This window comes from Halichoeres trimaculatus, unplaced genomic scaffold, assembly GCF_033239565.1.
Source record: "Halichoeres trimaculatus isolate MK-OKI-2021-1 unplaced genomic scaffold, fHalTri1.1 fHalTri1_scaffold_22, whole genome shotgun sequence".
NCBI classification, from domain to species: domain Eukaryota; kingdom Metazoa; phylum Chordata; class Actinopteri; order Labriformes; family Labridae; genus Halichoeres; species Halichoeres trimaculatus.
In genome coordinates, this window is record NW_027437200.1 from 15,982,117 (window position 1) to 15,994,933 (window position 12,817).

Below are 12,817 nucleotides of genomic sequence, written 5' to 3' on the forward strand. Positions count from 1 at the left end.
GTACTAAGCACAGGTTACTATCTTGTGCATGTAAGTTATTATCTTGTTTGTAAAAGACTATGTTTTTACCAACAGGAAAATAATGATGTGGGCAGAAATTGGTATGCTGTGGAAGAGTTGAAAATCTTGTGCGCACAGGATAATTATCTTGTCGAAAATCTAGTTATGTTGTGCTTAAATGTTAATATCTTCAGCGTCTAAAATAATATCTTGTGCGCACTAGTTATTGTCATGTGGCTAATCTGGTGACCATCTGGTGCGTATGTGAGTTGTTCTTGCAAGATAACATTTTTGAACGACGAAAGTTTTCTTGTCATGGGCAAGAATTAATTTTCTTGTGTGCACAGGATAATTACCTCATGAAAACCTGTAGTTATCTTGTGCTTAAACATTAATATCTTCTACGCCAAGGATACTAGGTTATGCATGCAATGTAATCGTAAAGTGCAAACAAGTTATTATGAAAAAGGTAAGGTATGGGCAAGAATTAATTATCTTGTGCGCACAAGATGTTTACAAAAAAAAGTTACTTTTGTTTATACTGAGAAAAACTATCTTGTCTAGAAAGTTGATTATTTTGTTCTCTAGTCTTGTGTACACAAGATAACTTGTGTAAGTATAATGAATTAACTTGTTCATTTAAGATGAAAAATTCAAGTTATGTATTTATCGAAACAAGTTACTGTACTTTGATAATCCTGTGGAAACATGTTGTCTCTTAATAATTGTGCCTTTGATCAGTTTTGGAAACTTCAGGTCTCTGAGCACCTCTGGGTTTTCCTCGTTCAGAGCCAGATATTCCCACAGCTGATGGCTTTTTGTCAGAGCTGTATTGTGAGTGATGTGCAGCCTGTCCTGCAGTAGAGGAAACACTAAATTAAGATATGTTTTTCTGAGTGGACACTCTTCCTTGGTATCTCTTTCAAAGAAATAAATTCACCCAAATAACCTTGTCTTGCAGGCCCACAGCATGATGAATGGCTCTGCCACTCGTTCAATTTCTGGAAGCATGTAGGGCCGGGACACAAAACTGTGCCTTGGACGGATTTTCAAACAACAAAAATAGTCTGCCCCTCCAAATATTAGGGTTCCGTCATGTGTTATGTATTGAAATATCCTCTTCTCACTTTCATGTTTATTACTGCAGTGCTCCCACCTTTTGTTCTTATAACAGCAGCACCGCCCATTAGAGAAAAGAGTAAAGCAACCCTGCCTCAGCTTAGACTTATTCCTGATGCTCCTGGCAAAAGGTATAACAACGAGACGTCCCCTGAAGTGTGTGTATATCCCCGACAGCAGGCTAGCATAAAGCAATGTGTTTGTTTCTCCCAGATCACCCAAGAGCAGTTTATCCTGGCATCGCAGTCCCTGCACCTCCAGCGGCCCGGCTGTGATGCAGTGTACCCGGTGGGTCTGTACGGCTGGAGGAAACGCGGCCTCTACTTCTTCCTGCTGCTGCTGCTGGTCACCATGATCGTGAACCTGGCCCTCACCGTGTGGATCATAAAGGTCATGAATTTCTCTGTGGTGAGTACATGGATGCTTTTTCAGAACAAGCTGCGTCTTCTGCAGCAGTTTGTTCTTAGTTAATATGAGGAAAGTTCATTTGTTTTGAGGCTGTTCAAGTTCTCATTAAATTAAAAAAGAGATGTTAAAGCTTTTATTTTCAAATATGCTTGAACTAGTTGTTACCTTTGTCACCAAAAAAGTTGTTTTGCAGATTTTTTTTCAGGGAACAACAGTTTAAACATAGCTGACAAAGAAACAGGGTTTTAATTAAAATTTCATTAAATTGTTATTGCTCTGTCTTTCTGCTGCAGTCTCAAATTTTTAAAACAAAATAAGTCCCAGCAGGCAGTTTTATGGGGGTTCAATATTGCTTTTCACTGTTACTCAGTTTACCTTAGTACTTTAATAATTCAATCAACTGTTCTGTGAAAAAAATAGGAAAGGCAAATCACCTATTTTTATTTATTTATTTTTAACTTTTCATTCAAACAAAAAGGCGTCAGGTGAATGTAAAAGGAAAAGGTAAAACAAGGGTTGGAGAAGCTGATTAGCCAGATGATTAAGAATGCCAAAAACTCACCCAAGACCCAAGAAAAATGAGATCCATACTTAAACCAATAACCAATACAAACAAAGTTTGGCTTAAAAAAGCGTCCAACAGTTGAAATGAAAATACAAGAATTAAACCTTATTCATCAACTATGTGGAAAAGCATCTCTGGAGTCAGAGAAAACATGATGACATGGATCACAAACTGACTCTCACTTTTAAATACCACCAAAGACCAGGAGAAGACTTGCAAGCGGCAACCTCCAGTCTAAAAATTTGAGACAATTCAGAGTACTAAAACCTGCTGGTTCTCAAGCGTCCGCTTGAGCCTAGCTCTGGAAGTACCACAAATAACATTCACACTGAGCCAAAAAAAATTACTTTGAAAGCTGAATTTAACCTATTTACAGCCTGGTACCAAAACGTTTTCTGTCTGAATTGCTTGTTTCACAATTGGCCACATTGTGTTTGGGGTGAATTTTTTTCTAACACAGTGAGGGTACGAGGTAGATGTTAAAATTTTGCCCAGTCAGAGGTACAGCTCAGTTCATGGAGACTCAAAGCCTGCACCATTTCAAATGTGGCTGTGCCAGCTGATTTGCCTCAAAAATCAGTTTCAGAAAAAACAAACAAAAGGTGGCATCAAGAAGATTACATCCATTTATTATACAGTCTATGAAGAATCGTCCTTTGCATTTACTCAAAAATCAATTAGAAAAGTTGAAATTTAGAAAACAGTAAGAAATCTTAGCATTAAAGTCATTTCAACATACTACAAACACAAAAGTGTGAAGTCCAAGGTGAAAGTTACAATCTCCAAGGACTGAGGCTGGGAAGGCAATATTTCTTTTTTTAAATTTTTCAATTTTATTTATTTATTTTTTCTAAAGGTATCAATTTAATACTTGAATCAATTCTGGGGGTCTAATTACTTGTTTGTTCATGTGAAAAATTATATATACTTGGCTTTCAAAAGTACAACAAAAAGATTTATAAGAGCCAAACAACATTGAAGCTCCTCTCTGTAACTTTTGATTTAACCAAAAATTCAGGGTAATATAGAATATATGTTTTCTTCAAAAATCCAATTCCGTCTCTTTTGAACTGTCAAACTGATCTCTCATTCAGAAGTGTTGAAATAAACACAGTAAAATATTGCATGCAAGTATTGTCTCTGCAGGGACTACAATTGTAAATTAGCTTAAAGCTAACTCTGTCACAGCTAAATTCTGTAAATTTTCTCTGGTAAAATAAACAAATACATAAACAGATAAATAAATGTGACACCTTCCTACAGCAGTGATTTTAGGTATTAATAATAATAATGCTTCTATTTGCTAATGGTTAATTTCTTTTTGATAGTTTCCAGTCGGTTACCAAAAAAACCATTTTTTTTTAAATTCTGTGTTTTAAAAATGAAAAGTGAACAGAGTGCTGAAAATAAGAAATGGTTGATAGAGATATATTTAAGCTTCTGATCAGTTTTGCCCAAATGCTGACAATCTCCGACCAAAGATCAAGTCATATTAATGTCACTGAACTGCAGCACAGGATGTTTTTCCCCCTCTTTAGATCTTTCTTTGACCTGAATACAAAGCCTCGGTGGAAAACGTATGGCATGGCGTCCTCTCTCATGTTGTCTGTTCGTCCCATCTGGGTTTGATAAGGACTCATAAAGACTTTGAAGCAGCCCGGCTGACACAGAACGTGTTAATCTCAAAACAGAAAAAAAAACGAACAAACAAGCAGCTGCTCTGAGCCCCACTGACATTTCCAGGGACAATGCACACAATTTAGCATTTTGTCAACAAACTGGGGATGACAGCACCCCCTCCCCCTACCTCTCTGTGACGGATGCATCCCCAGATTCCTGCTATCACTTCTCTACTCCTCTACCTCCATCAATCTGTGTCACGAGCAAAAGACCTTATCAGTGCTGCTGGTGTCGCTCCAGAAAATGTACTTCCCTGCTTCCTATCTCTGAGGCAGCTAAATAAGAAAACACATGCCAAACTGCACCCTGCTGTATTGGTGTCATTATCATTTTTGCGGGGGCCACTGGCACGGGAGCATTGTTTCTTGGTCAAGCTCCAAGAAGGCTTGATCCTACATTTCCCATCCTGCGTTTAATCTTATTATTACACTCTCCCTGCCATGTAAATTGCCTTATTCTTGGCACACAGTTCAAATCATAATTATGAGCAACGGAGTGGGGGAAAAAAGTTGACGCCTGCTTCGTCCTTGTAAATCAGAGTCAGTAGTGTGGGGAACTTGTAACAATATAATGCTGCTATGAAATAGTCAGAAGATCCAAAGACACGTCAAAAGACTGCTGGTGTAACGGCTGCTAATGCATCTTAATCACATCCAATCCCGTACAGACACAAACATGAGTGATTCAGTAAAATTTGTCATTTGTTCCAAGTTTCAATTTGCCTCCAACTTCTGAAAGGAAGACAGAAGTTATTATCCTGATTGTCTGCATTTGACAGTTTATTCAAACATTCTCTTTAAAACTCCTCTACTATGTAGATTATGTATGAAAGTAGTATCAGCAAGAACGGGTAGAACACAGTCCGCTCCAATGACATCCAAGCTTTTATCCCCAATGATGTTGGTTGAATGCATTAGGAAGGATCATAGACTGTATGGATGTTGTCTTTGTGATGTCACCCGTCTGTTCTTGATACAGAGTCATGAAGCCTTTCATCAGCGGGGGCTGTAGTGTGATTGCTGACTCGAGAAGCAGCTTTGAGCCTCCTCACTAACAGCTGCAAGGGGTGCTTCTCAAAGCGATAAACTGCAGCCTCCTCCATCCTCTCCCCTCTGCGGCACAGGGATTACTTTCTGAGTCGCAATACTGAAGGCTGTCCCAAAGCGATAATTGAGAGGGGAGAGGATGGAGGAGACTGATCGGAGGAGCGATGATCGAGGAAACACGATAGCTATATATCGGATATCAGCTTCTTTTTGCCCCCAGTATTGGTATCACCATCGGCCCCAAAAATCCCATATCAGTTGGACTCTAGCTTAGACTCCTCTACAGGAAACTTCACAAACACAACAGAGTTTAATGAGCTGAAAACAGGCAATGACGATCGTTCAGAAACAGGCCATAAATCTGGAAATAAAAAAAAGTGTTTTTTGTGACTGTCAAGCACAAAATACTGAACAGAACCATCATGAAATCAATATAACAGAGGATTAATTCTGAAAACTGAAATCTGATAGATGATATCTTGCTGAGACACAACAAACTAGGTGATATTAGTAAGTTTCAGAGTTCATGATCAGATTTTGCTCTAGATAAAGGCTAAATAATTCATAGATGATCTAATAGTGAGGCTTTTTACCGCTAAAGGGATACGTGTGCTTCTAAACAGCACACAGAATAAACAGAGAGCAGGTTTTCTTCATGGTAACGTGTTTGACAAACAGGCCAAAGAAACAGACAAAGCTCTGTCACTGTTTATGTTTTATTAGAGGAAGAAAGGACATCTCATTGCTCCAAGAACAAATCTCCTTGATTCCTTTTTCCTCTCTTCATTTCCCCACATCTCTCCCTAAAACGCTGTGAAAACGCAGTGAAAAAAAATCTATGTTTACTCGGAAACGCTGATGGACTGAAAACGCTGTAGTAAGCATGCCAGGCCTTTAGGTGGTGCTATAACGGCCTTGTCCAGAGGCCATTTTTGGGAGAACTCCACCGAAGTAGAGTTGAGCTGATCATCTGGTGTATTGGGGAATACTAAGTTAAAGACTGGAGCAACAGATGCACATTTTGTATAAAGACAGTCAGCAGATACAGCAGATTGAGCAGCACAAGCACAACACGGTAGTTCGCGACGATCATAACAACGGTACTGTTGTCCTGTTGTATGCACGCGCGAGGCAGAGTGTAACGTCTGAAAACGCCGGCTTACTGTTTACACGGCAACGGTGTCGGGAGCGTTCCAGAAAAATCCCACTCTGGAGGCCGTTTTCAAAACTTTGCGTTTTAGGTCAGCTGAAATGCCGTTTCCATGTAAACGCAAGGCTGAAACGCAACAAAACGTTTGTGTTTCACCCTAAAACTGTTGTCGTGTAAACGGCCCCTGAGATGCAAGTGGAGGAAGTTTGGAGCTTTGAGACGTACCCAATGTGCCAGACCTGTCAGTCACATGAGCTGCACCTCTGATTGAGAAACTCATGATCTTGATATCTTCTAAACCGCTAAGTTAGAAAAAACTTTGTGCCGTTAAAGAAGTTAGCTTGTCAGACCCAAGCCATTTTAGAATCAGACTGTAAACATGTTTTTTAATACTGTAAAAGTCTTGGAGTCATTTTGTAAAGCCTGACTGTTTCTGGGAGGATCCACAAAAACTAGAACTTCTGACAGGTTGCCAAGGACAGCAGGACCTTGGTTGACTTGACTGAGTCTTTGACTGCACTTTCTGTGAAACCTAACAAAGCTAAATCTTTTAGTTGTCATTTCCCATCTCAGAATCATCGCCTGTGTCTTCTCATCTCTTTCTCTGCCTCTTTCTGAGGAGCTCATCCCGGCCTTCAGAGCGTCACGACTGATCCGTCATACCGCCCTCCTGTTTGTCCTGCCTCACACCCAAACATCAGACTGACTGGAGCTTGTACAGACCCTTCACTCCCACCACATCACCTCAGCTTCAGCACAGGAGTGACTTTAACGTCTGGCTGCCAACACACAAAGAGCTCCACAATTCCACACCCACCTTCTCTGACTTTGTCCTCCTGTCTGTTTCCAGTCTTTGTGATGGGGGCTCTCCTCTGTTCTTCGCTTCTATAATTTACTATCCCCATCCATTTGTGCTGCTGGCTCTACGGATTCTTCCAACACGTCCGTCAGAAACCATCTGTGCTCACAAATCCTCTCAAAAGCTGCTCTCAGACTTCACTTTACTTATTGAGGTATGCCAAAGCATCACCTTTTATCTGTTTCTTCTGAATCATCCACTAAACCAGGCCCGGAATAAAAAAAAACCTGAAGGTGGAGGAGGCTTTTACTGTACAAGAAAGGGTTAACATTAAAAACGTTAGCAGATTATTTTATGTTGGACTTTTGTGAAACAAATAACAGCCACTTTGTTTATTAAAAGCTGATGTTTTTTTTTTTTACTATCAAACATTAAAAGCCTTAAAATGTTGCTGTCCCCTACTGGCCATTAGACAGAGTGAAGATTTAAGGCTTGGCTGTAGTGACATAATTTTCAAAGCCTTTAAAGAAAGAGTACTGTGTTTTTTAAGTTGTATACTGTCCCTCTGGTACCCCCATAGCAGCCTTTTATTATATACAGCTTTTAAAAAAAAAACCTATTTTTCCTCAAATTGGTGTTTTAGAAACCTTTTTTTTAGCCTCTGTTTTAAGCGCCTCGTTTTGGCTGCTGTCTCTTTAAGGCTCCCTGTTTCTCGAGTGTTCGCTTGAGGCTGACTCTGGAAGTACCAGAGGTCACAAACACACCAAGCCAAAAAAAGCTGTTTTCAAAGCAGAAATTAACCTATTTACAGCCTGGTTCAAAAAACGTCTCCTGTCTGAGTCGCTAATTTTACTACCGGCACCCACTGTACGGGGGGTGAATTTTTTTCTAATGCAGCCGTTCAGAGGATATTAAGATCCCAAGCTCCCCCAATAAGAGGCACAGCTGAGGGTCACGTGACCGACAGGCGCCCTATGACTGTAGGTGAAGCCCTTGCCACTACCAATATGGCCGCTATAGCTGATGTGCTTCATTTTCTGTTTCAGAAAGAGACGGGTGACATGGGTGAGACTACGTCCATGTTTTATACAGTCTATGGTCAACAGAGGCTTAAAACTGTTTTAAAATGCAAAATAATGGAATTAAAAATGTGCAGGGTTAGGGTTAACAATTCAATTGTTTGACCTGAAAGTGCAAACAAGACCATCAGCATAAGAAACCCTCTGACGTGCTTTTTTCAATGCCTAAAAATGTTGCTATTGGACAAAGTTGTTGAGGACCGGCTGCAGAAATGAATATTTTGGATGACTTGTAACGGCAAGGATTCTCAAAGGGTGATTTAACTGCTAAAAAAATGAAAGGGAAGAGTTTTCCAGGCACAAAATAAGAGGTTTACACATGTAAAGAAAAATCTGCAAAAATACGAGGGTTACTGCTTTCACCAGAGGGGGCGCCAAAACCAACACAGAACAGTTAAAAGGCTTGTCTCGAAAACTTTCCAGACAGGCTTATCTCCTGTCCTTCCATGTGTGCCCATTCACTGAGATTGAAAACAAGTAGCGCCTTAAGATTTCAAACTACTTGACAGCGTCTGCACAACTTTTGTCAAAGTTGTGTTGTAATTATAAGGTCAGTCACATCTGATTTTTAGATCAATGCTAAACTTAAATAAAAGTCTTCACTTGATGCTCATGTTGATGGATAAGATTACTGAAGCAAGTTTTGAATCTCCATTAATTGATTTTAGCGCCTCACAGAAATGAAAATCAATGGCTGTCTGAACCAGCAGTGGAGATAGATCAGAAACTCCCGCTTCTGTCTGTAACAGTCAGCAAAAATGTGAAATATACATGATGTTTTAACAATGCATGCAGTCTGATGCAACTTTCATTCTTTTGTTCTTTCAGTTTTTTCTGAACTCCTTGTGCTTCTATAACACTTTAAGCGCTTTTATAATAACCTTAAGACAATGTCGTCATCGTGGCAGCCTGTAAATCTGTTCAATCATACTGTTTTTGTCATCAACATTCATCTCACAGCTGCCACATTAGCCTTCCTTGCCTCGCTCTGCCTCCCCCCTGCATGCCACCCGTCACCTCTGAGTGTCTGCTCCATTGTCACCTCGGTGTCGTGTCCTACTTTTTCACTGTCACTCAGCTCCGCCGCCCGTCCACTGGCCCTCCTAATGCTCCCCCTAATGCAGTTCAGTGACAGAGGGGTTCAATTTTTAATGCTTTCGGGAAGCGATAATCCTTTGAGTCAAACCAGGAGATATCAGCGCTGCCCGTGATTGTGTTTCAGGACGGGATGGGGAACCTGCAGCTGAACCACGACGGGATTCACCTGGAGGGAATCTCTGAGTTCGTCCTGCCTCTCTACGTGAGCGAGATCCAGTCCAGAAGGGTAAGTCACTCTCTTTGCTCTTCTTCCAGCTTGCCTGTTGATCAATACGCTGATGAACTCAGGGTTACATCCATCGACTGGAGATCCCTCCAAAGCTACAGACAAGCTGCTATCGATCTCAGGACGTTATGATCAATTCATTGAGAACAAAGGCCAACTTTTCTCTGAACTCTGACTTGATGATACTTTGATGTTAACTTATAGTGTGCTCGAATAGACACTCTCCTCCTCCTCCTCATTTCCTGCCACCCTCCACCAGCGCACTATCGGGGCCTCCCATCGGCCGGAGATGGGTAATAAGCTGCCTCTCGGCTCCTCTCAGGCCACATACAACCCTACAGGAGATTACAGGCGATTACAGAGGGACCACAGTCCACCCGCTCGGATTTCCAATCAAGCCTGCACGATAAATTCCCCTCTTCTACTTCCGTCCTTCCTCCCTTCTTTCTCTCCTCTTTGATGTTTTGTAGATTAACCAACACAGCTCCAGTGCAAAGTTGATCCAAATTTCCCCCTCTCCCCCACACGACACACAGACACTCGGTTGGATCATCCTCTTTTTCAGTGATTAGGCATGGTGCGAGGAAGCAATTTCAAGCACTGGAAGCCGGGGTTCCATGTAAATTTGATTTTTGAGGGACGTTGACAGAGGAAGTGGCGGGCACAATTTGCCACAGTGGATCGTGAAACAACTCAGAATAGCCCTCTCTGCGTCTTTGATGTTGAAGCCCGAGCTAAATGATGATTTGAATAAAACAGCTGTGCGCTAAGCAATGGAGAAAACACCACAAGACCATCACCTAACACTGGACAAAGCTAATATTTCATCCCCCCGGTGCAATACTACCTGCAGACATTTTTATTGTCCTGTTTTACAGACATGCTGTGCACTCGCCCCCTTATCTACCCACACCAGAGATATTTGCAGGACAAAAATCTCTGCAGGTCACTCGATATTTCTCACCTGAAGAAATATGTCAAGCATTGGGAGAGCAGGGGATTATGGTTATCCAATGAGTTTACAGCACAGCTCACGGTGCTGTTCTTCAGTCAGATAACCACCATTGATCAATAAGCCATTACCAGAAACAGCAGTGACCTCAGCAGTGCACCACGGGTTCCTTAAACTTAAATATAGCATGATTCTCTTCTTTTATACCTTCACTGAGTCCAAGCTGCCGTCAAGGCGGGACTCAAAGTGGCTTTAGTTTCACTTCCCGTGGGTCAATCAATGCTTTGAATCCTCATCAATGACTGAAGCTGTAATCTGTGAATACAAACTAGGAAAGCTCCCTCTGTGTTTTTTGGCAGGAGCTCAGGTAGCTGGCAGTAAATTACAGTCAAAGATGCCCTCTTAAATCAGCACTCTCAGGAGCGTGTTGTGAAAGGAGAGCTGGTAAGTTTGCAAACATGGTTTACACTCAATGGGGTTCCTGCCAGGATGAAAACGAAAGTGAAAGAACTAGTTTGTAAATTTCCTGTAATCCCCTGACAGGTGGAAATATAGAATAGAATTTGCTCCTTCTTTTACAACTTTAACTTTCCTTGTGCATTTCCTTTTTTTGTAATTTGTATACATCTCTGTTTTGTTACTCATAAGAATTATCACTGATTTTCTGCAGCTTCCAGTGTAGCCATAGACAGTTCTATGTTGAAACCTGGCCATGGTTTCAATTTCAAACAAACTTGAGAAGCGAAATTTTTTTTTTTTTTTTTTGGTCAATTTTATCACAGTCCTTTTTCACTTATCCTTTAAGGGGCATTATTGAAATATGTCTCATAAGGCTAATGATGGCGTCTGAGATTACATCATGGACAATGTATTCTGCTTCTTTTTTCAACATGCAGCCAATGCCCAGTGAGATGCTACTTCACAATTTTAGTCGTAGTATAAACAGACAAGCACAAACACATCCAAAGCCTTAGGTCTAAAGATACAGCAGAGTCTGTGAGGCAACTGATGACATTATAACTTATATTGTTCTGTGTAGATTTCCAATTAAAAAATGAATTTGTCATAACCAAAAAAAAAATGAAAATTACATCAACAACAACAAAAAACTCCAGAATATTACATGATTTTGTACCATTTCAGTCAGGACTACACTTGTTGTAAGATACATACATTTTCTTGCACTAAAATTAAATTTGGCAATTTTTCTTTCCATGTGCCAACTTTGACTGCTAAAGTCCAAGGTGGCGAGAGCACACTTCCCCAAAGTTTGGATTTGTACTCCAACCCCCAAAACTCTTCTGCTGTGTCAAATCTACAGATACGCCAGCATCTTCAAATAAAGATGTCCCAATTTAAAGCAAATATTAAAGCACATCATAAGATTTTGAGCTAGGTGGTGGTCGGTGGGGAGGAAATGAGGCTTCTGTGCTGTTGAAGCCACAGTATAATGTTCACGGCAGACAGAGCATCAGGGACTCATTCAATAATGGCAGTTTTTGAGTTCTTATCAATTCAGTCAAGACCACTCTGAAAAGACAAAAGAATAAATTATTTTGCACACAAGAATTTATATTTGGTGGTATGGCTGTTTGTTGAATGCTAAAGCCTGAGGTGGGGAGAGCACACCTCCCTAAAGTTTGGGTTCTACCCGTGACACAAAAAAACACGCAACACTTCTTATTCCCTGCCCTTCCCCATGCTTATATGGAATGCTAAAGATATTGGTGGGTAGGACACAGCTCTCTGCTCTTTCATGGGGATACATGAAAAGCCAAGGCAGGTAGAGCATCAGCAAAGACATGGTAAAATCTGGTGGCAGGAGTAGCCCGGCTAAAGCAGTTTAAAGGGAGTGTAGATGTAATCTGAGATTGACTTTGTGGACTACCTGAACTAACCTAATGTTCAGTAAATGGTCAAACGATCATAAACACATAAAACATGATACAGAAATAGAGATATGCTACTTGTATCATAGCCATCAATGAAGCTCAAACACACACTGTTTGGTATCAGAGAGACTTCATGTGCTCACTGTCCACTCAGGCCTATTCATACTACCATGCACTAACTCCTCACACTGGGTTATATAATTAATGTCACTACATTTGGCAAATGGCAAAGAGCAGGCTGTAGTGCCTCGATGTTGATGCTTCACATATCCTGCCTGCTGGGTATGAACACGGGTGGCCTTAAAAACTTCAGATGCAGCACCAGTTTACCTCGAGCAGGTGAAACCCGGAGTGCAGAGATGATTTCAAACACTTAAAAATTAGAGTGCCATTGTTGCTTTCACATCTGAAATTACAGGCATTGTGCTGCTCCTGCTTGAAGGTTCAAGTGTAAATGAGTCATAGACACTCAATATTATGATCCTTTTAATGTACGTTGCAATTGCCGGGCTCTTTTGCAGCAGATTTGAGTAACAGCCATGCTGAGCTGTCCGTCAAACCTGACAGGGAGATTGATAAGAGAGAATTTCCTGTATATTATTTCTCCTCACCCTGCGGGCTTTCTTCTGTGCAGGTCTATCTATACATCCATCCATCAGCCTGTCAGCTCACACAGCATCCTCACACCTGCATTTTCATCCCAAAAAGGGCTGACCTTAAAATTGAATGTTTAAAATCCACTTCACTCTTAAATATGAAGCATATGATGCCTCATAACACCCACACCCACACCTGTGAAAGCT

The 12,817-nt window shown here is 40.9% G+C and overlaps 1 protein-coding gene across 1 annotated transcript in view; it reads left to right on the top strand.

Moving 5' to 3' along the window:
• Positions 1-12,817, top strand: part of LOC141811382 (zeta-sarcoglycan-like) — a 55,152-nt gene that overhangs the window by 11,698 nt on the left and 30,637 nt on the right. Inside the window, exons 2-3 of the mRNA XM_074699425.1 lie at positions 1,333-1,527; positions 9,069-9,170. Of these exons, the coding sequence (XP_074555526.1) occupies positions 1,333-1,527; positions 9,069-9,170 (297 nt within the window). The remainder of the gene's footprint in view (positions 1-1,332; positions 1,528-9,068; positions 9,171-12,817) is intronic.